Source organism: Volvox carteri, assembly GCF_000143455.1.
Source record: "Volvox carteri f. nagariensis unplaced genomic scaffold VOLCAscaffold_24, whole genome shotgun sequence".
NCBI lineage: Eukaryota > Viridiplantae > Chlorophyta > Chlorophyceae > Chlamydomonadales > Volvocaceae > Volvox > Volvox carteri.
In genome coordinates this window covers 1,299,069-1,327,020 of record NW_003307567.1, presented here as the reverse complement: position 1 = coordinate 1,327,020, position 27,952 = coordinate 1,299,069, and the positions used below count along the sequence as shown (strand labels likewise).

Below are 27,952 nucleotides of genomic sequence, written 5' to 3'. Positions count from 1 at the left end.
CACGCGGTGGCTTAGGTCATTAACGAAAACAGACGTACAGTAACGTGATACACACAGAGACACACGTGCATGCACGCACGCACATGTGCACACATACATATACTATAGTAGCTGGTACACAGTACGATACACATGACAATCACAAATACGTGCTAAGCGCTCCGCCAGCAACTCGAGAGGCCTTTTCAGCGGCCCGCTACTAGTCGTACTACATGTACATACACGCCACGCACAAGCACACACGTATATACATACATGTATGCACTTAACATATACAAAAGACACTTATAAAACCTGATTGATACACAGCAACCACGGCTCCCCTATCAACATAGCTTGTCGTGGATGGTGCATCGAGGGCTATAACGGCTTTCCAAGCAACTTAATCTTCCTCAACGGCTCCGGGTACTGCATGCTAGCCGTGATTTCAGACTCCTAGTTCGTTTGTCTCTCACTTTGTGGGTTCCAAGTCATCTCTGCAACTTATGCGGCGATCACACGATGAAACACGGATTCAGCGTCCCGTGTCATACTTCACAGCTTCTTCTTCACCTGTCTACCTCGATATGTCACTAGCGAGTTCCATACGCGTATGATACATGAAGGACTCCTTCTCGACATGTTGGACATGATCATTTCTTGTTTTTATCGACACTAAGCGTCGGAAGCGCGACTGGACGGACGCTAATTGCATGCTCTCCAACGCCTTTCTTTCGGTGAGGCCCCGGGCGTGACACGCCTTTCAGGGGGCCGAGGCCCCCTGGGTTCACTGCTGTCAGTGAGTCAGCCATTCAGCGTCGTGCGTGTCTCATGATAAACTCGCATGCCACAATTAAATAGGATTGCATTTAATAGCTACTTCCAGTCTCTATACATTCACCGAAGGAATTAGGTCACATAAATCTATGCGCCAAAATAGCTTCCCGGCCGGGGGCCATCCAGGGGTTTGACATGCCCCACCGCTCGCGGCGCCGCTTCTCATGGTATAGCCAACAGCAGCCAGCAATGTGCATATTCCGTTTTGCATGATTTAATTCATAGGTAACAATGGCAAACCGCACTGCAGCAATGGTCCGCCGCCGATGTTCACCGTGGCCATCTTCTCGGTTTCAACATTGCCAGAAGGCTAGTGTGCTTGCGATGAATGTGGCCGGCAGTCCGCGGTCTGGACCGTTCTGGGGGTATTCATGCGAAGTCGCCGTTACGAACTGAAAAAAGACCTGCAAGCCATGAAGGATAGGATTTATGTTACGATAGGGCCGGGTGCGGGCACACCACCCGGAAGAGACAAAACAGGGCCTAAAGACCAACCGCTGCAGGGCAACACGCAAACGTAGCTCTACACAGAACACGCATTAACCAGCACCATCGCTCACAGCGACACAACGACAGGCACGCCACCAGGCCGTACAGAATCCACTTCAAATTCACAGGAAACCTTAGTTTTCTAACGCTCCGTTACACTCCGTTAGAAAACTTATAAGTAGTATATATTGGCACTTTAACAGGTCTTTAGAGCTGGGTAGTATACGATTCTCAGGCCGCCGGCCGTCACATCCGGCCCAAATACGACCCAATAGAGGCGGACGTCACATACACCCGTGCGATCACGGTGATGGACGTGGCGACGGGGCTCCATTGCCGGAAGCCCCCAGAGTGATCCCACAGCTGCACCGGAATTGCATCCCCACCACCCACCACCACCACAGCAGCAACAACCGCGGCATGACGGCCGACCTGGCGGACACCCTTCGTTGTGGCCTTTCTGCGGGTGAAGGGTAGCTGCGGCTCGCCCCGCGGAATAGTACGGGGCGAGTGGCTGCATCATCAGGGTCGAGCCTTTTTCTGCTTAAAAGAACTCATCAATTCATCTTTCCAAGTTCATACCGGCAGCGGGTCGTCCGTATAGCTAAACCCCAAAACCCTAGGACTGCACCCGGTGCAAAGCCGGTACACGGCTCCTCACCTTCGCAATGTGAGTCGTTTGAGCCAGATCACGAAGGCTCTTCCTGCAGTATTCTGGGCATATCACGGGGTCTGCATCTGCCCACCGGTACTTTTCTGAAGTCGTGGTATAACACTTCCCCTGTAGCAGCCGGTACACAGTACGGTGCTATAAATACGCACAGAGTGCGACCGCCAGCAACTCGAGAGACCTTTTCAGCGGTCAGCTGCTACATTTGGTATCGAGACCTCGTGAAAATTCACGATCCTGAAGTCGTCGGTTCAAACCCCTCCAATCACGCTTGAGTAGAAATCGGGTCTGGCGACTCAGAGAGCGAATATCGCACAAATTATAAAAGTAGCGGAACCGACTGGACTGTCTCTGTGCCTGAAAAACCTGAAGACGGCTAGGCGCATGTGAGCCGGCACATGACGTGACGTGGAGTAAGTACCCACTGCCCGAGGGTAGGCGAAGGTAGGCACAGGCTGGCGGTATACGAGGCTCTAAGGGCCCGGGACGGTTCCCTTCAAAGGGGGGGGAATGTAGCAGCCGGTACACAGTACGGTGCTATAAATACGCACAGAGTGCGACCGCCAGCAACTCGAGAGACCTTTTCAGCGGTCAGCTGCTACATCCCCGCCTGTTTCCATTGGGGAAAACTAACATACGCTTGTGGGAGCTTTCCTAATGACGCTGCTTTGACAAGCGGTTAAAGGTCTTAGATTTGATCCTTCTGTGGACCTCCGATATTGTTGGGAGCGTGAGTTTATGGCTATACTTTCAGATGTGGAATGAGATCACAGTTGATGGATCAAAGTTCACATGCACGATTGGTAGCGATTGCTGAACCCCCTGTCCTTTTGGACGTTCGGGTACTGGATGAAGAAAATTCTGGAAGGCAAAATCAATAGCCTTCGACTTTCACTTTCAAGCTTCTATGGCGTACTACAATGTGTAGTAATGTTGTATGGTCCTCTGTGGTAGATTTCTAGATCAGCGCAATGTGTGCGATCGGGCCAGAAGCCGCTTAACGGGCGGCCTCCCACCCTGTAACAAATAATTTTATCGTACGAAAGCAAAAGGAGATCTGTATATGATACAGGCGTAGCATGGCGCCATGCTCGCTATGGTTATTTTACTTCTGCATGTATACCACTCATTTTCTTTCATGCCCATTCAGGTCGAAGTTCTGAAGCAACAACTCGGGGAATGGCTGCTGCCCAACATTCTGGTGTTGCCGCTTTCGGAGGCCAGCTGGCGGGTTCACCCTTTTTCAACCAACCAGCGGTACTGGCACGCGACGTTATTTAACACTAACTACAGGCTTGCGGGAGTCTGGCGATTAACCTATGCCCCGGCCTTTGCCCGAGACATGGGCCATAGGTGGGTATGTGATCCTGGGCTGAGCTGGGCTCGCAATCTAGCTGCTCCTGTAGTTTGCTCCCTTTTTTGCGCGCGTGTGCTGCCATCATTTATGGATATTATGGAGGAGCTATAATAGTAAAAAGCGTACGCCGCAGCCTGAAGTAAAGCATGTGTTATTGAGGGGGGATTTGGTGAGGCTATGGCCCATAGCCTATGGGCCCAAATGGGCCTAGCACCTACGGGCCTTTGCACCTTCCGCCACCATGGCAGAGCCCATAAAGTACGTGTGCTTATTTAACAGGATATAATTCGTATGTACATACATATTTCAAACACGAACGATAGAAGGCAAGTAATGCATACTTGTATATTTGTTAATTGCAGGTACATGATGCTGCTCGATGATGATGCCTTTATCCGGAGTCCAGTTGGCTTCAACATCGTGGAGACATTCGACAAGCAAGGTTACTTGATGGCGGCCCGGAATATTGTGCATGACATCCCATGGGTCACCTGGGGCCTCCCGGAGCTTGTGCGCTACTACCTAGTCACCCACAAAGTTGTACCGGCCACACTCTTCGAGCACTGCAATCCGCCTAACTTGACGGGGCTGTACTCATTAGATGATGTGTCGCACACGAACAATTCTGTAAGTAAAGGAAACATCGCCCTGAGGTTGTGCAGCAGTGTCAGCATAGCTATAGGCAACCCTACCTATGACCATCCTGCTTTGCAAATCAGGAAAGGATTGTGCACATTGAACCTGCCACGCACAACACATATGTTTGGACGCTGCTGGCAGCACGGGTGATACTCATGTTGGGTCAAGGTTAATCCGCCCATGCTGTTTTAAAACAGCAGTACGAGACAAAGACAAAGATATTTCTTTGTACTCGTTCTTTGGTCCCCGTCCACCGCCAAGTTCCGTCCATGCTTTGCTCGAACCGCACGTTGGTACTTCAACATCGCGGAAATCGCAGCAAATTGCGGTCACGTCTGTATTTTTTCTGGTGGACTATAGCACCTCCTGCAGCTCGAATCGCCTATTTGTCAACCCGAACCGGTAGTTCAGCTATAGCCGATCTCGACTATAAACATCACCTGGCTATAGCCGCGGCCGGCCGGTCGGTGCGGACTATCGCCAAAGGCTTTAGTTAGCTTTATTTTCCGTCAAACAGACAACATTTTTTAGGTGCACGACTTCAAGCCTTCTTTTTTATACAGGATTTGATGCGCAATAAAGCCGTTACATGTACACTATAGAAGAATGCAGCAGGTTAGGTAGACTACAGTTTCTTTCCCATCTTACATATGCAGGAGACTCCCCCTGAGGACCTGCTTGCGCTGCAAGAGCTTCATCAGCCCACAGAGGGCGGTTGGGATCGGTTGGTCATCTTCACCAACTTGGTCATGTGGAACCTGGACTGGTGGTTCAGCCCCTTGGTGAGTGTTCAAAGGATACGGCACAACAGGAGAGTTGCAAAGATTAGGGATTGGGGTCACCGCACCGGTCAGGCGGAAACCTAGGATTAGGTGAGAGGGGGCACGGGTATGCGTTGTGGGTTGTGCGTAAGGATTGGGATGAGTGCGCTGGTTGCAGGATTAAGATCGGAACGCCACGCAGCCACAGCATTGGGATTGGTACCCACCTGTTGGCAGGGTTAGGTTAGATTAGGGACCCAAACCTTGGTTTTTGAGAAACCACAATTAGGATTAAGACATCGGAATGAGATGCCAATGAGAACACTGCAAAGGATGAGGATTATTAGCCTACCCTAGAAGAGGACACCAATGCGCACACTACCTCCGAAACCAACTGCAGGACAGTGAGGGACGCTCAAAGTCAGTTCCCTGGTCGCGATTTTGTGCATTTCATACTGTACAATAGATGAGGTGCATGCAACTGCGTGAGAAACCTTATATTCGCTGATGTTTAATTTATCAGCTCCGCTCTGTTTCGTATCGGGCGGCTGTACATCATAGCTGTGAAAACCCGATACACATATACACGTATCTATGTATATATACATGCATGCATACTATGTATATATTCTTGGATAATAGAGTATATATCCTTGGAGGTGTATAACACATATACACAATGATTCGGCGGTGTAGAATTCTTAGATATACTGCTGTTCCAGTACGGGGGCATCCGTGGATGTGCTGTTCCAGCTCATATTCTCAGACGGAAACGCCTCCAGCCGTTGGCCAGAAGTTAAGCCAGCAGGGACAAAAATGTTCCAACCGTAGCCGTAATAGAGCCACGAGGCTCGCTTATTAGCCCGCCTTATTATGAATTAGTATGGAATTTCGCAAACAAACGCGACATTATGTAGACGCTGGCCGCCGAAAAGGCATCTCGAGGTGCTGGCAAAGCATATCAGCGCGTATGTACAGGACGATGCGTGCACGCAAAAACGGCACAGGTGTGTCGTACTACACATTATGTATGCGCACGTGATCCTACATATAATTCTGTAGCAATCCGTATCGCTAGAGGTTCCAACCGTCGTGATTACACAAGTTATTGGTCATCAGGAAAAACATGGCCAATTGGACCAGGCAAACAACCGTGGATCAATTCCGATAAAGAGCGGGATAAGAATTCCTCGGCCGTAAGAGGGTGGATGCACCCCCATGCCGGTGAACGGTGATGGACCTAGTTTTAGTGACCTGCAAGCAGACCTTGAGTGGAGTCTGACGCCGCCATTGATCCAGCAAATTCCACTGGATGCTGGTGGTAGGTGCTGAACTCGAAAGATTCACTGAATTTGCAGAGGTCAGCATGGGTGAGAATGAGAATGAGGTTGCCCCCGAAACAGTGGGGAAGGTAGGGACTGCCAGGCTAGCTAGTGGCCACGGGTGAAGCTACACCATCCCTACTTTGCAAAATCAACCATGGACCAGCGCCAGGCCACTGCAGACTGCCAGGAAAGCTGACACGTGGGATACAATTGTTAGGTCTAAATGCTAATCACATTAATTACCCGCTCACTTGTTGATTGGCTGATGTGAGTTATGTAGCGAGCAACTGGTCCTTAGATATTTAGGCGGTGAGATGCCGTGCGCTGACATCAATGGAATTGTTAGAGTCTGAATTTAGTCGATGCCTGGACATGTGCTTAGGTAGTGCTGGAAAGGTGCACCAGCTTATTGTTTAGCCTTGCCCAACCGAACAGCAGCCTTTCTCATATCCATAAGCATCTATATTTCCTTACCAAGGCTGAGGAGGGCCGCAGCATTAGTACCCCCCAAAACCCCTACCTGCTGAGATCCACTCTCCCTCATTTTAATTTTAAAATTTGCCACATCGCACATTTACATGCTACACTGATTGCTTCCAGGTGAATCGCTTCGTGCACCTGTGCGTCGCTAGTGGAGGCGTCGTCGACCAGCGTTGGAATGAGCAGGCCGTGATTACCATGGCATGGCAGATATTTGTGCGGAAGGAACAGTTCTTCATGTTCAATTTCAGCTTTGAACACACGAAAGGGTCCTACGTTGCTGATCAGTTCTTCGAGGAGCACAAGCTTAAGCATGTTCCTTCACCAGCATGAATGTAACGACGCAAAAAGCCAATCTGAGAATCTCGGGTTGCGCCTTTGCTGTGTTACAATGAACCATTTCATAATCACATGCATGTTCACTTCCCTTGTTGATGTGTGGGGCAAGGGGGGCATATCTTCACCCGTGGCCGCTATCTGGCGAAACCCTGTCTTCCCCGGTATTTCGGGGCACCCTCATCTAGTCACCCTTGTCAACTTCTCAGTGGATCGCTCAGGTTCCGCGCCCACCACCGGCATCGAACAGGATCTACCGGATCTACGGCGGATAAATTCCATTCCTGATCGGCTCGCAAGTTAACTTTATCCCAGGTCACCACCGTTCATTAACTAGGAGCATTTAACCTTCCACCATCGAAAGGATTTTCGATCTTGACAGGTCTCGATCCCGGCGCATTTGTGCGTACTCTACCAGTAGTGCCTGACCTGACCTGACCTGCCTAACCTTGTTACAGGTAGACCTGGTTGTGCGAGATAGAGAATGAATGCTACTCAAGGAATGACGCCTTATTGCAATCGGTATGTGATGTTTTTTTATTACCAAAACGTGTGTTTGTATGTACGTATGCATACGTACATACATACGGATAGGCGGATGAAGGTGCTGCCATGCTGGGATATCGATGTTCAGCAGGATGTTCATCTGCTACTTTCGTTTAGTAGCCAGGTGGTTAGGTGTACTTTCATCATATCGGTGATGCGGATATGCTATGCATGTTTGTGTACATCTCGTAATGTGCGATAAGTTGGATATATTAAGTTATACATGTATATGACAAGCTGGACATATAAGTGGTACATCAGTCTATATGGCTGGCTGGATGCACTGTGGCCCGTCCTCATGGATTGCGTGCAGCGCCTACAGCTTTCCCACCTCTCGGCAAAATTTGGTGCTAATGTATACATGTAGGCGGTCACAGGCATACATTTGCATGGGAACGAAGGGTTTTGTCTATCTTTCCGCCAGAACCCTCGCCGTACCGTTTGGTTAAGTAACGAAGGTTACTGATGGTTGGAGTTGTACACCGACGGGAGATGAAGTTAATTTATAATCCAGTGTGCATATTCATAATATTTATGCATGTCTAGTCCGCTGTTTTGCAATGTAACTGTTTGGACTGTCCTTGGGCATACTGTGTTGTAAAGCAAGCAAGCAGGCAAATCCAGAAACAATTCATCACATGCTTATGAGCAATATTTATTATTTTAGAGTTCTTTCAATACCTTTGCAAAGACTAGCAGCCAATAATTAAACACAACATACACATAGTAAGCAAGCGCACGACACTGCTGCGCGTCGTCACGGTGCACACAACTCAATAACTCGCTGCTAGCACGCGCGCCTCCCCCGAGCTGAGAGCGACCACCGACCTCTACTCGGCTCTTTCCATGCCAGATGGATAGTGGAGTACGCACGCACCACACGCGCAACACGGTTGGTTGGACATTGCAGCATGCATGCGAAGACCCTCGGGACCTTGTGGTACGAAATATCACCCACACACCTGGATCGCACGACAGACAAACAGATAGACATACAGGGACGCATCAAAAAAGCTACACATATGCGAATGGCGAATTCGGCAATTACCTACTGCTGCGGCGGTTGCTGATACGGACTGTATCAAAAACAGCAATTAAACATCCCATCCCCGAATCATGCATACAATCCACAACCATAAAATTTGAAACTCCAGTTTCAACCCAAAGAAAGAGCAAAATGTTGGAAGATTAGCCCAAAGAAAACTCTCGCAGCAGTTTTTTTTGCAGGTTAGATTCAATAGTGCTGCGGCAGCTAGAAATTATTTAGTTGTACTGCAACGAAAGAATACCTTGCAACCCCGTTGTACGACACGGCGGTCGAATGGAAGTCGGCAAAGCAGCGGAAGCCACATTGCACCCAAGCGTGCTTTGAGCCGATACGCACTAGCCCACCTTACTTCTCATCATAATCCTCCTCCGGCCGGTGGCCCTGCAACTTCCCTAGGCCCAAGCCACAGGGCCGGAGCACAAGCTTCTTAAGTTCCCCTGCCAGTCAAGACACCACTCGGAATAGATACGGTCCAAGCAAGCGCACAAAGGAGGGGAACATGAGCACCGGCAGAGCCAGGACGCACAGAGCAACATGCATGCATGCAACTCAACTCGCTTACTTTTCTTTTAGTTCATTAGAGCTCGCTCCCTTGTGAGCAAAGCAACAAATTCAATACTATCGCACATCCGAACTCCCCCGCCATCGGGGTCCCCGAAAAAGCCACAGGCTCCCGCACCCTGCCTGCTGCTGCCCTGCAGCCGATTGTCCATCACCCCCTAGCTCAAATCTTCTCCCGGCATGCTAAGGCTTTAGGCCGTACCAACACTCTTCGATGAGCACTTTACGGATGGTAAAAAACCTCCTGTCTGCGCCTCGCCCGCGAAGCTTGTCTGAGGGCAGGAAACACATCCGCACAAACCCTAACCCGTGTGCCGAAAACCTCGACTTGATAGGAAGTTACGGCCCCTGGCTGAGAACCTGTAAGTAACCGGACAAAACACGCAAAAGAAAACAGAAAAAACTGAACCCCCAAATGGCCCACGGAGCATGGTGGGGATCTCCTCCTTTCCGGTCCTAACTTCTTGCCATGACGCCAAAAGGCAGGGCAAATTGTGTATTTGTGCCTGATAGTTATCAGGAGGTCTCGAATGGCAGCTAAACGAAAGGACTTCCGGGAGAAAGAGGTGAGGCCTCCCGCTAGCGGTGGCCTGCCTCTTGTCAAGGACAACACACAAAAACACGCGTACTCTTAAACTCGTGCACAAAATTGTATTCGGAATGAACCAAGACTCGGAAAACCAGCTCGGAAAGCGGCAAAACGGAGTACGGCAATCAAAGTTAACTTGCTGATTCTCTTTCCTCAAAAGGAAAGAGAATCTGCACCGCAGACTTGGACGCTCCTTGAGCAGTGTCGGCAACAAAGAATGCCGTTGCAGCGTTGCAGCAGCCGCACCCCAGCCGCACCTCGAAAAAAATTCCCAAACTTGGAACTAAATGGAATCCAAGAGCAAATGGATCCAGCACACGAATCAAGGGGAACGCCAGAAGGCGGGAACCAGCCAGGACTCGAAAAGGAAATCCAGCTGGGTTGCAGCAGTCGTCCATAGACGTATCTAAGAGCATGCCGGCCGGTGGATGGCATTGGCACAGGGTTTGAACGATACAAAGCAACGGAGGCGCAACGCAGTCCCAATAATCAAATCCCGAACTTTCAAAAAGACACAACCTGCCTGACGGCGAACCTAAGAATGAACCACGGCAGAAACAAAACCCCAAACGCGCCCATCCACCTATCACACATTTACATGGTTAGGTGCCCCTGGCCAGCGTTAGGCCCGGATCGATGTGTAACAGAAACATACAGATACACACATACTGACACACATACAGACAGACACACCGCACGCTCAGACAGGGCCCTTAGCGCCACTTCGAGCGACTGAACACCTGTGGTGCCTCCTCCCTGCCGTACGACGAGTGGGAGGACCAGGATGAGAACCTCTGGTCGTGGGAGGAAGTATTGTTGGAGGCAACTGTAGCTTCTGCAAGTTGTTGCTGCAGGGCCATGACGTCCTCCTCCATCTCATCAAGCTTGGATTCCAGGAACAAGATCTGCAAATGGATTGGGAATTGACGGGCGGAGCAGCAAGTGCGGTGGCTTTGGGGTGAGATGAGGTGAGATGTTCCAAGTATGGCACTCTGCCCGCTTCTCTGCCTCCTAAAAGATAACAGCAAGGTAGGTAACAGTAAAACACACATACACACACACACGCGTAGGACGGACCAAATGGAGGACTGATGAAAGAAGGCGGAAGGCAATACGTCAATATCCGCCCCTCCAACCCTGCACGTATGCATGGCCCTCGGCTCGTTTACTTGCCGGCTCGATTACCCTCGTCCCGTCCCGTCATTCGTCCTTCAGATCATCCCACGTATCGTTTACTCGCCCACTCACCTACCTGCCAGTTTCCCGCTTACTCCCCCCCCCTCGCCCCCGCCCGGCCCCCCGCCCATCCATCCGCGCCCACGCACCCGGCCCTCACCTGGCGCTCGTAGTTGTCTCTCTGCTGCTGCAGCTCCTGCTGCAGCCTGGTGGTCTCCTGCCGTACCTCGGCGGCCTCCTGCCGGGCATCCAACTCGCTCTGAAGCGCCACCTCCACTTCCTGTTGTACGAATATCGTACAGAATGTGAGGATCAAGGGGCAGATTTTAGGGCATTGTGAGGTGTTAACAATATATTACATACTACTAGTCTTCCTGGGGCGCACCGCGCCCACACTGGGCCCCCTTCCCCATTTCCCATCCCCGCCCATCCATCTCTAACACGTCCTCACATTCATCATGAAGGCCACGTCGTTCCGCAGGGTGGTGACCTCTTCCCGCAGAGCCCTCTCAGCGCGGCGGCTGGCTGCCAGTTCTGACTCCAGGGATTGACACTGCCGGGACTTGGCGGTGACGGCCTGAAGCGCGGAGAGAAATAAAATACACACAAAGGCGGAAAAGTAGGGGTGGCAGTGTGGTGGCGGGGCATTCGGAAAGGCGCAGGTGGCACATGATGATGATGATGGTGGTGGTAAAGGTTTGGAAAGGCAGAGGTTATGGTGGTGGGGAAAGTGAAACGGCCATACTCCCAGAACACCTCCACCGTATGGTAATAGTGTAAAACGGAAATGGTGGGGGTGCTGCTGCGTGTTTCACAATCTCTGGCATGCGTGACTGCGCGCGCCTCCTATCTGTATTGCAAACCCTGAAATGCCCTCTCTTTCTTCCAGGACTCTCCGGAAGCCTTCGAAGATTGCGGCAAGCTTTCAGAAGTTAGTTTCCACAGCCATCCCGGAGCCTTCCTTATTTAGGAAACACCTGCCCATCTCCCTCTCCCTCTCCCTTACTAACCCGGCGCATAAGCCCAATCTCCCGCTGCGCCGCATCAATCTGCTTCAGGAACTCCTTGTCCGCCCGCTCGTACTCCACCGATACGGACACTACCGCCGTATGATCCGGCTGGCTCCAACGGCAAACAAAGATGTGCATCATGGAAGAGGCGGCTGAGGAAGTCGGGGCTGAGGGCGAAGACGATGGTGGTTGTGGCAGTTGTGAAGGTTTCGGCGCCACCAGCACCCGGTTGCCGGTTCCAGGCTCCCAGACAGCGGCGGAGCCGTCGGCATTGCAAATGACGACCTATCGTTTATTAAAAAGGCGTAAGGAGATGGAAGCTCAGGTTCTGTGAACGAATTCGCGACGGGCAGTCAGGGCAGTTGCATAAACGCTCCAAGAAGCCAGTCACGTCGGGCACACAGAGGTGACAACAGGTATGGGGTCACGCACCCCCCAACCATGTAACACACACAAAAATAAAATACGACGTCTGCCCTATACGTGCGGCCTATGCTCCGCTCCCTCTCTTCGTTCCTCTACTCCCCTGCCTCCATTCCCAACTCTTACCTTGGCCTGGATGGGCCCCTCCAACAGCGGCAACTCCACACGACCCGTCCAGTAGCCGCCAACCTGAGGCACATCAGTGCAGCCGGATGCGGATTTCGGAGGAGAGGTTCAAGATGTTCAAGATGTTTAACATGCAGGGAGGGTTTACATAAGGGGAGTTGGAAACGTCAGGGGAAGGCATTATGTGGATGGTATCGTGAGTTTTCGCTACATACCCAAGGTAATGCTGGCATGATAGGTGTGTATGTATGTATGTATGTATGTATGTATGTATGTATGTATGTATGTATGTATGTATGTATGTATGTATGTATGTATGTATGTATGTATGTATGTGTGAAACAGGGGGGTGTATCTTCGCCCGTGGCAGCTACCCTGCGAAACCCTGCCTTCCCCGGTATTTCGGGGCACCCTCATCCAGTCACCCTAGTCAACTTCTCAGTGGATCGCTCAGGTTCCGCACCCACCACCAGCATCCAACGGAATCTGCCGGGTCGACAGCGGCCCAACTCCGTTCCTGGTCGGCTCGCAGGTTAACTTTATCCCAGGTCACCACCGTCCATCAACTAGGGGCACAATGCCTTCCACCATCGGAAGGACTTTGACCCTAATGGGTATCGATCCCGGGATGTATGTATGTATGTATGTATGTATGTATGTATGTATGACTTAGATTACACTGTGGGCCGCGAGAGCCGGGGGCCGAAGTATGTATGTATGTATGTATGTATGTATGTATGTATGTATGTATGTATGTATGTATGTATGTATGTATGTATGTCAGCTGCACTCCACAACTCTCCGCCTTTGTGAACAGCCATCCCTCCCACACGCCTTGGCGCCGCGTTCCCTGTGTATATCCCCCAACCGCTGCCCCTCCTTCCCCTCCTTCCCCGACTGCCCCAACGCTCACACCTGGCGCATCAGCTTGACTCCCCCCTCAACCTTCCAGGACCCCAGCTCGTCACAACTGCCAACCACCACGGGGTGCTGACGGGGCTCCAGTTTGAGGTTATCTAGCATCACCACGAACTTGCACAACACGCGGCGATCACCTGGGTGCACAGAAGGAACATATGCAAGCGCAGCTTTGTAACCCAAGGTGTAAGGCATATACATCTAACAAGCACCAGGTACCTACCTAGCACCAGCAATCAATAACTTGCGCCATCATGATTGTCACTTTCTATTCGTTTCTTCAGTTCATTAATTACTCCTTAAACCTATGCAGGCCCGGAGAGCCAGGACCTCCCCCACCCCTCATCCAACCCCACCATAACGCTCACCGGATTCCTTGGGCGGCAACACCACCGGCAGGCGCAGAATCTGCGTCGCCTCCGTAACTCCAAAATGGCACATCACCTGATAGTCCACTACTCCCACAGAGCTTACGAGGGGGCTGGCAGCGGCGGCCGCGGCCGGGACCTCCGCGGCCGCACCCGCCAACGCCTCCTGGACATCCACCGCTCCCACATCACCAGCCTGCTGCTGCAGCTGCGGCTGTTTTCCCTCCTGATCCTGGTTAACCAGTACTCGGGGCATGAGCATAACGTCCCGTGGGTCACCTTCCTCGCTGAGAACAGGCCGGCCGTTCTCCTTGAGAAGCAGCTGCGAGGGGGTCGTTCAGTGGGCGTGGAAAAGGGCGCTTGGGACGATGGAAGGGACGAGATGTCCGCCAATCGGGAGGAGGCGGGAGCACAGGAATGACAGGGAGACCAGCCAGGGAGGGCGCCTCCTCGCCGACCCTTCCTTCCGGACCCCTGGCTGATGGTCGTGCGTCGCAGCAGCAGGGGGCCCATTTCGCCGCATTCTAGACCTCCCCAATCTCTCCAAATCGCCGTCTCATAGTGACCGGTAACCCGGCGCCAATTCCGTCGCCACATCCACCCCGACCCAACCTAATCCCATAACTCCCTAAGCCCCATTGAAAGGGGCTATTAGGGCTATCAAATCGTCACTGTATAGGCTGTATGGGTTTATTAGATCGTCACTGTTTAGGAACTAACACAAGAAAATCCTAAAACGTCCAAAACCCACACAGTCCCAACTGCATCCCCGGCCAGCGAAACCCCTTCCCGCCGGTTTCCCCACTTTTGTGCCACGTGCTCACAATGTCTGGCGAGCTAGCCGGCCTTCCGGCTCCCAAGTCCAATGACTTCCGTACGCTTCCCGCAACCATCCCACCCCGTAAGAGCCGCCTTCTTCGCCGCTCCCCCGGTCCCAAATCTTTTCAATTTCGTGTCCCAATTGGGCTAGTTTGTCCTTTTCCTTCCCCACTCCCATACTCCCTACCTTGATCTGTACGACCCTGCTGGTAGGCAGTCGTACCAGGGCCTCATGCTGGTGTCCCTCCCTCCACTCCAGGGGCAGCGCCAGCTGCGGGTCCCACTCGCCCAGCTCCCGACTGGAGCCGCTGAGGAAGAGCTGCTGACCGGGCTTGGTGACGAAGTGGGGGACGACGAATCTGGGGGATTGTCGAGGGCGTGAGGTTCAGGATGACTGCGGGATGGGTCGGGTTTGACCGGGCGAAGGGGCTCTCATAACAGCGGGGCAAAAGAGCCGCCCGGGGGACGGGGTTTACACTACACTCCTTGGATAGATCGTCAAGTAATCCAGGAAGTCGCATACCGCAGGAAAGAAAAACAACAATCTAAAACGCCAAAAACACACTGACGTGATGCAGACACCGATCAGCCGGGAAGCAAGACGCGCTCAGGCAGTAGGTGTAGGGCAGCAATCGGCTGTGTCAAACAAGTCGCGGAACGGTGAACTCGTCGAAGCCCACGAAAACGTGCGACCCATACACCGGGTCGACATCCTGTACGTTACGGCGATTGTGTCGTACATGTGCGTGGCACCGCACCTGGTGGTTACCATGGCAGCAGCAGCTGCTGCATTCTCCGCCTCCGCCGTCAACCGAAGCGACCCGATGCCATCACGGAAGCCCTGAGGCACAGCGTCTTCATTGTGCGATGGAGCGGAAGGCTCGAATGCGAGGGCGGCGGCCTGTGGTATCAGAGGCGGAATGCAAAGCCGTTTCGAGGTATTTCTTCCTTCCTGAGCAAGTAAAACCCTGCCTGCATATGATCTTCAGACCAGACCCAGAGCAGCGGTTCACGGTTTTTTATTTATTCAACGCCCCGGAGCATATGGCGAATATGGTGACGTGAAGAAGGTTCGTTCTTACCGGTGCTGAAGCTGTTGGACGCTGAGCCCGCGAAGCAGGTGAAGTTTGCGCGGGCCCCGGGACGCCTTGCATGGACGATGGCGGGAGCATAACCGAAAGTCAGACATAACGTCCAGAAGGGAAGGGTAGATCGGGAAATTTATGAATGACTGAACTTCGTCAGATGATGGTGGCAAGGTCCTTCCTTACCTGTGCTCTTCCGCGGCGCGCTCGGCCGAGGTGTTGCGCACGAGCTATGCGCCCTAGCGCAGGAGGGCAACCTGTGCGGCATCGTTGCGCAGATCTTGCTTACTTCTGACAATAACAGCTTCTCTAAAATTATACAGTTCCCTCCCCACGTACCTGATGCCTTTATGCAACATGGAATCCTCGCAAAGCTGTTCAAGATAAGTCAACGTTCAACGCCACCTGTTAAAGGAACAGTACGGGCACACTTCCGAAACTTATATCGGCGATTCATGTGGTCTGCATTACAGGCCGCCGACCAGCGCGGCTACTTGTCTTTACCCTGCTGGAGATGGATGCTCGAGCGAGACCCCACTGAAAAACTGCAGCAAATCACTCGCTGAAAGTAATAATAACGCGATAAAGTTCTCAGCGCGCCTGCTGCTATCGTCTCCGATGGAATGTGCTTGCTTTGAGGTCAAGGCTATGGTACCAATACTAGAACTCTACAGGAAGTGCAAAGAGCCATACATTATCATTCCAGTAATTAGGTACAAATATTATGAGGTAACTCGCTGGCATTCAATGCGATGCCATCAAAGACCTCCAACCGCCTGGCTATGTACGATGATGCACAGCCAACTTATCCTGCAGCCAATTACCAAATTGCCTAGCATAGCCGGGTCATCGCTTAAGCATTACACTCATTGATAGTTTTGGATCGACCTGGGTGTTGAGGTTACTCGTGGCTCAACCTACTACCGAATCGACGGATTTGGTAACCAGCACGTTGGTATTATATTTTACACAAGAGGCTAGTTCATTGTTTACGTGATTGCTGGGTGGTCATTTGCGAGCCGTCGGCAAGGCTTGCATCGTCGCTCGTCGGTCGTGGGCTTTGGGCTTGGACTCTTCGTGTGTTCGTAAGTAATACTTGAATTCTATCACATAAGTAGAATATTGCATGAATTGCAGAATGCAACATGTACAGTTTGGGCCTTGACGCTGTTGTGTTATCTATTGCGTGCTAACCTAATACACAGACGTCGAATACTTGCAACAACGCTAAAGAAATCACAGAAGCACACAAATCAGGGAGCTTATCTGTGCCTGGTCATTCAATACTTCGCCCCTGGTAAACCAACGGCAAGTTCTTTGTCCAACGGCAGAGACCAAGCGAAGCTCGGCAGATGCTGGAAGCAAAGGTTCGCAGGCGAGTGATTTCCTAATTAACGGGTGTCGCCATGTTGTGGAATGTGCCTGGGAAACTCAAGGAGAGCAGGCCAGCCGAGTGCGTTGCCTCGTTCGCCAAAATTACGCCAGCTCTCGCTAATCTGTCGAGCACAAGTCGTAGTCCCACAGCATAAGCTTAGAACGCTGCGTACCCTTTTAGCGGAACACATATTTGTGCCTGGTCGCAAATTTTTTTCGTTACCGAGCACATCTTACGTGTCCTCCAGGTATTCCTCGTTGTTAAAGTGATAGCCATTGGCGGAGTGATAGCCCCAGGGACATAGCTGTCGCCAAATGGCTCGTTCATAAGTTTTTGGGATGTCGTACCTGTGTGTGGTGGTTGACGAGGAAGGAGGAGGCATGAGGAGACAGGTTCCTCCACCCTTTGTTACTGCTGCTGCTGCTACTGCTACTGCTGCTGCTGCCGCTGTTGTTGCTGCTGTTGCTACTGCGACCTGCGTTGTTAGTGTTCCTGCTTGCTGCTGCTGCTGCTAATGCTAATGCTGACTACTGCCGACGATGATATTGCACTTGCGAAACCACCTCTCCGTTCAATTATTTTTAGGCGGGAAATCTCTTTCTGAAATCCACGGAGACTGTATGCGGTGCGCTCTTTACCTAGCAGCTACCAACCCTGCTGCCACAATCCGACTTCCAGCCCACCCCTCTTGACTGCGCTTCCCTCTTCCCCAACTACCAACCCCACTGTTCCGCTGTCTAAAAACCTCCTGGACTGAAAACATATCCCGGCCCACTTCCCACATTGCGCAGTAGCTATCGCCACTCGCCCGTCGGCGCGGGGCGCGGCGGCCGCAAGGCCCCTAGTGGCACCACCGCCTCCGCCGCCGTAGCGGCGGGCTCCCCGTCACCGCCGCATCCCGCCTCCGCCCTCCCTGCTCCCCATCGCTCAGCCTCCACCTCCCTTGCCCGCGCTCTCCGCCTCCTGCCGCCCGCCTCCGCTGTCTCCACCTCCATCAATACCTCGGTCGCCACAGCCAGCAACAGCAATTCCTCCTCCAAGCACTCAAGTCATCAATCCAACCATAACCACGCCTCCGCCACTAACCGTAATGGCAACGGTAACGGTAATCACCATTCTGCATCCAACGGCTCAAACGGCACCGCCAAATCTGACGGTAGCGGCCCAAGCGCTAGCAACGACCTGTACGACATCGTCGCTGCAGCCAGCGCGCCGACCGTACGGGTGCACCTGGTGGTACCTCGCTGCACCACCGTACCGGGCGAGTACCTGACGGTGGTGGGCGATTGCGAGGCGCTGGGTTCCTGGGATGTGGAACGTGGTGTACGACTGCACTGGTGCTCCGGCCACATGCACACCGCCACCATTACTCTTCCCGCGGACTGGCAATCCCTAAAGGCCAAATTGGTCATGGTGCACGGCCAGGGCCAACACGCGCCGCTAACATGGGAGCCGGGACAGGACAGGAACATCGTACTGCAGCCGCCGCCGGCGCAGCAGCAGCAGTCGCCGTCTAGTAGCAGTAACGCTAACGGCAGCTCTGGTGGGTTGAAGGGCAGCGGCGGGAAGGCAGGTGGTAGTACGGCAGCAGCGGCGGCGGCAACGACTGGTTCAGTGCCGCCGCATGAATACGTGGTGATTTGCCATTGGGGGCATACAGACGGGACGTCGGTGTTGGCTCGGGAAGTGCCTGGAGAGGTTTTGGTGAGTGAAGGCTATCTCTCACTTGGGTCTCCTGTTCAGGAAGCGGGGAGAGGGGTCGCGGTGGGGATGGGGAGGACGGTTCAAAATGGGCAATAGGAGGGGAGGAGGCGGACAAGAAGGAAGGAGGAGGGGGAGGAGGAGGACAGGGACAAGAGTGCACTGCCTTTGGGGGTTCATGGCTTAGCGATGGTCGGTACGTAGGCTTTGATTTGGGAGGAGAAGCGTGTGCAGTCCCGGTGCAAACCTGGTGTGCGGTGTGTAGCGGAGGACGGTGACGGAGATGACGTGCATAAGGGGTAGGGAAGCCGGGAATGTGGAGTGGGGAACGATTGTATGTGTTCATATGCGCCACTTTTTTTGTTTCTGATTTCTTCTTATTTTTTTAGTTTTGCCCCCTGCATTGTTTCTTGCTTCTTGCCCTCTTCTTCAACCGCATAACGAAGTGGACCCTGCGCTTCGGGCGCAGTGCGTTAACCCGCCCACTTGTTGGCCCTAAACCCGTTTTAGGAGACTCTCCTCCTCATCTGTACGGCGTGACCCAGATTTACCCTGGATTTTGGTGTCATTCGTAGGTCCTGGAACAGCGACTAGCAGGAGCGCTTTCGGAGCTCCGTACGGCACGCAATGCGGCAGCCACTAGCCAGGAGAAGCTGCAGCGAATGGCGCAGGTGCGTGTCGTGGGGCGGGGGGGCGAGGCCCGGGCAGGGCGCTTGGGAACTGAATAGTCGTGTCGAGCCTGCCTCGTGTGTAAATTTTAGGTTAAGATGGGAGGGATCTGAGGGAACTAAGTCTGTCGCAGGGAGGGTTTTTATCGACGTTGCTGAAATAGATTATTACTATGAAAAGCAGGCTGTCAATCCCCGTGAGTGAAGCGGGGTAGATTTTTGAGGGTGAGGAGGACAGCGGAGGGCACGAGCAACGATGTGTGTGAGGGCGGCGGGCACCAACGTCTATTGTGCCGTGCTCGGAGGTCTAGGTGCTCTGAAGGGAGGCACCGCAGGAAGGAAGCGGTGCCTTGCCACCGCTTCCTTCCTGCGGTGGGAAGGTGCCGCGCCGGGTGTAGATATCCGATGGGATATACCGTCTGAAACCGAAGGTTATATACCCCCAATATACACACATGAAACCGAAGTTTCCCCCCCCCTTATGGGCACACGTGCTTCCACCTGCCCATCAGGACCTGGCGAGCTCTGAGAGGGTTGCACGGCAGAGTGCTGAACAGCTAGCTGAGCTGCAGGTATGAGGAAGGGATTTTCGAACGTGTGCGGACGCGTGGTGTCTATTTTTTATTCATGCGGGGCATTTTGTCCCTGGAAGTTACAGGATCGATCCCGACAGTGTGCGGCATAAAGCTTCCTCGACCGTTTTTAGAGGGTGGATATGCCTCCATATCGATGGACGAGGGGCGGAGGACCGAAACATGGTGACCTGCGAGCCGACCGACCAGGAGTGGACTTTTCGAAGCCGTTGATCCGGGGGGGCAGATTCCACTGAATGCCAGTGGTGGGTTCTGAGCCGGTGAAGAGCACTGGTTAGGAAGCAATTGGCACAATGTTTACTGGACGCGGGTGGGCCCCCGAACAACGGGGAAGGTAAGCACTGCCAGGCTTGCTAGTGCCCAGGGGTAAAGCTAATCCCCCTTATCTCACATATTCATGCGTACATACATGCATACGTACACTCACACACCAAGACCTGCAGAAAACACGGTCTGGGTTCTGGACGGAGAGAGTCATTCACAACCCTGACACAATCGCGCACAACAACCACACTGCCCACACACCCCGACCCCTGCGTTCCGCTATCTCGACCCCCCCACACAGCCCCCAAACTCTGTGCACTCACAAGTCCTTTCCTCTCTCGCTCACACTACGATGCATCCACACCCCCAAACCCTGCAGTCCAAGCACAGCGCAATGGCCACCGAGCTGACGGAAACCAAGCGCCAGGCCAAGGCCGCCGCAGCGGAGGCCGCCACCGCCGCAGCCGCTGCCGCCAAGGCCAGCAGCGTCAACGTTGCGGAGGTCGAGGCGCGTGTCTCCAAGCGCTACGAGGCGCGCATGGCCGAACTAAAACTGCAGCTTGATGATGTCAAAGGCGTTTACAGCGCTGAAGTGACATCCCTGCAGCAGAAGCTGGAAGCCAGCCTGAGTAAGGAGGCTGAGGCCCAGGAGATGGTCCAGACGTTGCGGGAGATTGTGCAGAAGGATGTGGCCAGGTTGAGAACAGAGCTGTCGCAGGTATGACTGGTTTGTGTCGGGGGGTGATGGGGAGGGCGTGGTGAGAAGAGAAGTGGTACGGGTGGGAGGGGCGGGGAGTGGGGCGAGTTGAGTGGGCGGGGGGATATCCCGAGGGCGCGTGGGCTTAGGAACAGTCGATGAAGAATTGGCTGTTCAAAATGTTGCGCTGCTTCCTCTCAATATGATATCATCTTCATCAATAGGTGTGGGGAATTTGGCTGCACCGTCCTAGTGCCGTTATTACGCTGCTTACGCTGGTGCTTTTGCTGATGTTATTGCCGCTCCTACCCGCCTCCCCAGCTTGTGAATGAGTACATCGCGGCTAGGCAGCAGCTGCAGGAGCAAGCTCAACAGATCGAAGCCAGTGAGAAGCTGAGGATGCAACAGGTGAGAGGGGGAAGAGGTGGAGGGGGCGTAGCGAGATGCATCCTTAAAATACGCTCAGTAGCAGAGCTATCGGATAGGCCCTATAGGGGTGTATGTGTGTGTGTGCCTCTGGCTGCGTCTGTACATTCTGCACAATTGATTTTACCACGAGTGCGCAGTGGCCTAAGCTTGGTAAATTCCTGTTAGTAAGCATTGCGGCCTGGACTGCTTAATGAAACGGAGTCCGTGAGGGTACGTTCGCAAGTAGGTTTGTGTGTGTGCATCTATCCATCCGCAGATCGACGGTCTGTCCTCCGAGATTAAGAACCTGATCTCCAAGTACAACACCGCCCAACAGACCATTACGGAACAGCAGCGACTGCTTGATGAGCTGCAGGTGAGTGCACGCGTGTGTGTGCGTATATATGTGTGTGTGTGTGTGATCAGGAAGTAAAGCGGGATGGGAATGGGGTAAAGCCAGCCGCAAAGCAGGTCGCGGACTCACGCATCAGATGATGAGCTGAGGGGATCTGACAAGCGCCCGGAGGGGGGTGTATCGTCGGGGACTCTTAGACAGGCTTATCTTGGTGTAACACACACATACACACACATTGGTTACATTTTTTGTCAGTTATTCCACCGCACTCCGTACCTTGCTTCCCGTTCTCCCTCCCCACCTACCTCCCCACCTACCTCCCCACCTACCTCCCCACCTACCTCCCCACCTACCTACCTACCTACCTACCCACCTACCTACCCACCTACCTACCCACCTACCTACCCACGTACTTACCAACCTATCTACACAACTACCTACGTTACGTGCCTACCTACCTACCTACGTACCGCCCGCAATGCTGGCAGGCTGGCCGCGGCGGCCCGCTGCCTCCCCACACCAGGGGTATGGATGCCGTACAGCACGTGGCTGTGCCGCCACCCCCCGACAACCAGGCGGGTAGGGGCTGGCGGGCAGATTGGGCCCGTCTGAGCAAGCTGACGACGACGACGGCCAATAGCGCTGCTACTGCTAGCAGTGGGGGTGGCAGTACTGGGGCCGCGGGCGTGGCGGCTGGCGCTGCTAACACCCGATAACGAGGACATCTGAATCTTCGAAGGAAGCCGGGAGGTGGTGGGTTTGGTGGTGTTGCGGTGGGGAGGGAGGGAATGGGAAAGGGGGGAAGTGAGCAGGATGAATGCGTGGGGGTGGGAGCAGGAGATGAAGGAGGAGGGGGCGAGGAACAATGGTGGGGGCTCAAAGTGGAGGTGGGGCAAAATGCCTAGTTGTTGGTGTGGGTTGAATGGGTTTAAGAGAGGAGAGGAGAGGAGAGAATTGGTGAGAGTGAGAGACTACGAGCAGTGGGGAAAGAGAAAACCCTAGGACAAGAGGACAGGCGAGGAAAGAAGGCCACGGCGAGCTGGGGACATGAGCGCGGGTAATTGGTTGGACGTTGGTTGGTTGGGAGGATACATCCAGTTGTGTGCCGTATAGTGAGTAAAGGTAATAATTTTATTCGAAAGGATGCTTGGAGATGGTGTCTGGATGGTATTGTGGAGTTTACTTGGGTCTCGCGAAGCCGTGAGAGCTATCTTGGGGACCCCAAAACGACCACCGCGGGAGTTATCGGCGAGAAAATTTGCTGATGTTTCTGTTGGCAGAACTGAAGAGAGGAGATGAAGACGCGAGACTGACATCCGGGATGTGCGTGTGGTGTTGCGGTGGCGGTGTGTATACACACGCATGAAGGTTGGGAGATTGGCATGGATTGGCATGGATAGGTTTGAGTCGCGAGGCTCTTGACAACCGACTGCAACCCGATGTCAGGCCCCCTCCTTACTCCCCAAGGTCCTATCTAGCTAGCCCGCCCTGGGCAACTCCCGATACAATACTATTGCGCTTGGCAGTGTAGGAGTGTGCACATGTGAGCTTCTCCTTTCCACCTTTTCCCCCGTACCCTCGGAGCGGGTCATCTGACGGGCTGCTGTAGATGTTGAAGGGTTGACTCTGGGGTTTGCTTGCCGTTCAAACGTATAAGCTCAGATGTGGGTGATGATGAGTGTATGTGTTGCTTACATTGTTGCGTGTGCAACCCGTGCTCTCCATCATAGGATTGGATGCGCGGGGTGAGGAGGATGTGCTTAATTTTATGAGAAGTCGATGCTGAGATGACCAGAACAAGGCCAGGGCCGAAGCGAAAGAGGCACGTAGCCAACGGTGGACGCAGCCTGTAGGGAGCGTTCTTCCCAACAGACTCACGGCAAGTAGCAACAAAGGAGCTGGAGAGGATGGGAGAGGACGGAGCTCTGCGGAGGGACGGCGAGCCAGAGACGATAGCGGTGCAGGTTTTCGTCATCGCCGCGGTGGTCGTCGTCCCCGCTGCCGGTGCAGATTGCCCGGCGGCTTTTCGTGGTCTTCTTTTGTTGTCCTTGGCTGCTGCATGTGGACTGCAGCCGCTACTGGTGCCTGTTCCTAGGCGTGCCGCGTTTTTAGTGTATTGTATTACGAAGCGGCACTGACGGAGAAGTTACCGGCTGGGAATGCGCTGTCGGGGGCCGGGCCTATTCTGCATTGTTCAGCCTGGGTCCCTTCTTTGCGTGATGTGCATTCAGCTAATCAGCGCTCAGGAGGGTTACCCCGAAGAAGAGATGATCTTGGTGCTGGTGGCAGTGCTGGTGCTGGTGGAAGTGCTAGTGCTGGCAGGGAACGCGAAAAGGAGAGGGTGCCCACATCGATGAGCAGGCAGGCAGCATGCGGGGGGCCACAATCCGCGGCGCGGGCGCGGCGGCCCCGCATGTCATGACCTCCAGTTGCAATCCCAGTGGACTCGCTGTACGATATTTAAGTGCGAACCTTTTTTCATTTTAGCATTTTGGCATTCTTCTAGCCGCAGGTTTCTGAGAATAATGTTGCATGATGCTGTACACCGCTCACGGAACTCGTAGTCAGTCGTTGGGTGCTGTAGGTCCCAGTCGACGTACGTCGCTTTTTTTCATGCAATTTTCAGTCCTGCAATCTGCAGGGCAACGTGTAACACATTTTTAATTAACAAAGGATCTGTCTATCACGCCGCTGCCCGCTTCCCCTCGGGGCTAGGTCCTTCGATATTCTCATCGAGGATGCGTACAGCTCGCAGTCCTGAGGGACACGCAGCTGGTCTGGATGTTTGCAAACGTACAACACGCACGCTTGCCGCCATAACCTGGCCAGGCAATCCAGCCAGCAGACCGTCGCCCTTAGAAGACATGGCAGCGAATACAATGGCTGTGTTGTCAGCGGTCAGCCCGGTTATCTGTTGACATTCGGTGTTAGCATCCGCCACCCACTCAGGTAGGCAAGGCAGGCAGGTAACTTCCTGCTGCACCTCCCTGCAGCAGTAACAGCTTGAAGCCGCGGTAGCCGCCGCAGCTGCAGAGCGCAAAGGAGGGTCCCCCCAACCCAATCCCTCCCTCCCCGCACGAGCCTCACCCGTCGCCTTGCGCATCATGCCGCCGTACACGCCAAACATGTCCACGTCATCCCTACACGGACATCTACCACCCCACAACTCAAAGTACCCGCTGCTGGCGCCACCGTTGCCGCCATCGCGCCGCACAGCACAGAGCCCAGCACAGAGCCCAGGCATGACCATCCCAGCCACGTAGCGTCCACAAAACACATAGCTTAGTGCTCGCCCAGTTCGTTTATAGATTGCAGTACGTCCTTGCGCTCGATATGGAGGAGTTCTTGATCTCAGCCATTCATGAAGCGGAGGTGGGTTGTGTGTTCGGCTGTAGAGTGTGTGTGTATGCATAAGTGTATTTGTTGATGTTGTTACAGGGTGGTTAAGCTTCACCAGCGGCCCCCTTTCCCTTGGAGGCAGTTCCCTGCTCTCCCCTGCTAGAGGGGCACCCTAATCCATTCACCCCATCCGACTTCAGAGTGTACTCTTTGAGTTTGGCAACTCACCACCAGCATCCAACCAAATCTAGCGGATCAACGGCGCGTCAACTCAGTTCCTGGTCAGCTCGCAAGTTGAGTTTATCATGTCCTACACCGTCCACAAGATGGGGGGCCACCTCCCATTTCACCACCTCTCAAACACCCGAGAGGTCGGCAGGCGGATTTGTGTATGTGTATGTCACACCTGTAGTATATTTAATCTCTTGAAGGGAACACATGAGACTGGGTACGCGCGGGAGACACACCACGGCCCCCCCCTAATGCGCCCTAATAGACCTGAAATTTGAAGAGGGGGGAAAGCCAATAATGCTCTGCCCTTTTCCCTCCCCCCCACTCCAGTCTGCTTTGACACGTGCCTTGCACACCGGGAGATACCTGGGACTGGACGACTGGATAGAGGCAAGCAAGAGAGCTTTTGTGAATTTGAGTTCAATCTTTCTTACCGCCAACGGTAAATTGTCGTTGGTTGTGACGGTAACGTGATGCTTCTGATGCCTGGTGGCTGCAGGAGCACACCATTACCTGGAGGAGTTTTGGGAGGCTTTGCGTGACTCTGGGTGTAAACTGATGAATGTGCGTGCGTGCGTATGTATGTATGTGTGTATTTATGTGTATATGTATGTAGAAATGTATGTATTTTATGCGTGTGAGAACATACGGATGTACATGTGCTCACAACGATGGCTGTGTTTCGCGTGTCGTACCACCACACGTGACGCCGCAAACTCTGTTAACTAATTTACAACGACCAAGAGTGAAGGGGCAATGTAGGGAAGAGTGCCGACACAAAAACGTGTCTATGTTTTTTGTGATTGAGTTTGTTCGCTGAAAGAAACTCGCCAGGTATGCCCCCATGCCCGCGAGTGTATCTGTATGTATATAAGTACGTGTGCGTGTTTCGTAGTGGCCATCATGGCCACAACAGTACGGCACTACGATCTTATGGAAGTACGGCATTATGGTCAAGTATTTGCCCCCTCCGGCCACGACGACGCACCAGGAGCCCAGGAGCGCCTGCCTGCCTGTGTGGCTCGCGACTAGCAAATCAGGTTCAGTCTGTAACTCTGTATGTGTGTACATGCCCATACGGAAGTGCAAGATCCCCACCATGTCAATACCAGCAAAAGCGCGCGCGTGCGTACGTCCGTCCGTATGTGCCTCTGTAAACCTTCATAAAGTCCAGCGTGCGAGAACCGTACGGCAACAGTTCACTGCATCGATAAACAACGGCAACTTCGTTCAAGTTTTAAGACCTTTCCCGGCTACTGGAGCTCCCCCTGCCCACCGCACACCATCGTAATGATCTCCAAGCAACCTACGCATCTCCTCTGCTCCCCCTCCTCCATCCTCCGAACAAACCCTAACACAAGTCAAAAAGTCAAACCGACGCGATGGTGATCTTGCCGCCTCCGCCTCCGTCCCCACCGCCGCTGCCGGCGGACCAGGACATCGTCGTCGCCGACAGCAAGTACGGCAGTACGGCAGCAAAACAGGAACAGTAGCCGCTACAGACTACTCAAACAAGCTACAGAAACAGATCCCAGAGCTGATTTCAACAAAGCCCAGTGTCACTGCAGTATAGCCACCAAGGAAGATGTCCCGCCCGAAATGGCGCCCGAAACACACGAAACACAGACAGCTCCGGCTATGTCTTCAATTCATAGTATTGCCCCGTCGCGCCGTCGTAATAACAGTTAAGTACGGGGTCGTACACCAAGTCAAGCATCGCCTCGCCACCGCGTGCCACCACAACACCCTGGCCCCTAGCGAAACCACGTCCTGCCGCTTCCGCCGCCATCGCCGCCGCCGTCGGCGGCGCCGCCGTCGCACTCACCCGCAAGACCTGCGGTTCAGTGGCGGAAGCTGGGGCGGCGGCGCCGCTTCCGCCACTGCCACCTCGCCCAACGCCGCGCCCGGTTTCAATTGAGACCCCCAGCGACTTGCTCGCCGGCACCACAGGCGGTGTGAAGGCACGGTGGGGATGCAGGAGGTCTAGCGGCGTGGGTCGTTGATCCACTCTAGACCAATCGTCGTACTGATCCAAATCCCGTACATGCCCCGCAAGAAGCGCCTCCTCATCGAGCAAAGAATCCAAAACATGGCGAGCAGGGCTGGGCCGCTCGTCGTCAGCAGCGGCAGCGGCGGTGGCAGCGCCTACGCCGCCTAGGCCGCCGGTACCACTACTGCGGCGGCGATTCGCAGGCGCAGGGAAACCAGCAAAAGCCGGCCCAACGTCTTGTGACGTCGTCGGTCCCCCTGCCGCCGCCGCCGTCGTCGTCACTTGCGCATTGCTTCGCCGAATGGGCGGTGATAGCAAGCCGTTGGCGGCGGCATTCCCGTACAGGTCCGGCGGCGACGGCAGCTCATCTGTCGTACCGCCGCCACCGCCGTGAAATGCATCCAGGGAACTGGATCCGGATGCCCGGCGGACCAAGCCGCTGCTGCTCTTGCCGCCGCCGCCGCCGCCGGCACCAACACCGCACCGCGGCGGCCCAGAAGACGACGTGGGCACTCTGTTCACCCCCCCGCCACCGCCGCCGCCGCCGCCGCAGGCCTCTCCATCCGAGCCTGAGGATCCGCACGCGCCGGTGCGGAAATGCCGCGAACCCAGCATGTCATCATCCTCGTCTACTCCAAAGCCACCCCACAGCCCGGCATTCAGCGTGATGGACTCCTCCACGTCCACCTCGTTGGAGGTGGTGGGCCGTCTGTTGCGTCCCGGGACCCGGCCGACCGCTGCGGGATTGCCGCCGCGTCCAGGAGTGCCAGCGGCGGCGGCGCCGCCGCC

The 27,952-nt window shown here is 54.0% G+C and overlaps 3 protein-coding genes across 3 annotated transcripts; 2 read left to right on the top strand and 1 right to left on the bottom strand.

Annotated features, from left to right (window-relative positions):
* Positions 1 to 3,113: 3,113 nt before the first annotated feature.
* On the top strand, positions 3,114 to 6,870 carry VOLCADRAFT_92163 (uncharacterized protein; the record flags this gene model as incomplete). The annotated part of the gene is made up of 4 exons (XM_002951587.1): positions 3,114 to 3,328; positions 3,695 to 3,959; positions 4,628 to 4,753; positions 6,658 to 6,870. The coding sequence occupies 4 exons, from the start codon at positions 3,114 to 3,116 to the stop codon at positions 6,868 to 6,870; spliced, it is 819 nt and encodes a 272-aa protein (XP_002951633.1).
* Positions 6,871 to 10,330: 3,460 nt separating this feature from the next.
* Positions 10,331 to 15,810, bottom strand: VOLCADRAFT_92162 (uncharacterized protein; the record flags this gene model as incomplete). Its single annotated transcript, XM_002951506.1, has 11 exons — positions 10,331 to 10,522; positions 10,954 to 11,073; positions 11,245 to 11,370; positions 11,804 to 12,088; positions 12,353 to 12,415; positions 13,268 to 13,407; positions 13,639 to 13,960; positions 14,645 to 14,816; positions 15,216 to 15,358; positions 15,540 to 15,604; positions 15,729 to 15,810. 11 exons carry the CDS (start codon positions 15,808 to 15,810, stop codon positions 10,331 to 10,333), a joined length of 1,710 nt encoding a protein of 569 aa, XP_002951552.1.
* Positions 15,811 to 17,456: 1,646 nt separating this feature from the next.
* On the top strand, positions 17,457 to 22,319 carry VOLCADRAFT_92161 (uncharacterized protein; the record flags this gene model as incomplete). Its single annotated transcript, XM_002951586.1, has 8 exons — positions 17,457 to 17,542; positions 17,709 to 18,621; positions 19,194 to 19,289; positions 19,799 to 19,858; positions 20,523 to 20,861; positions 21,162 to 21,248; positions 21,526 to 21,624; positions 22,092 to 22,319. The coding sequence occupies 8 exons, from the start codon at positions 17,457 to 17,459 to the stop codon at positions 22,317 to 22,319; spliced, it is 1,908 nt and encodes a 635-aa protein (XP_002951632.1).
* Positions 22,320 to 27,952: the final 5,633 nt, after the last annotated feature.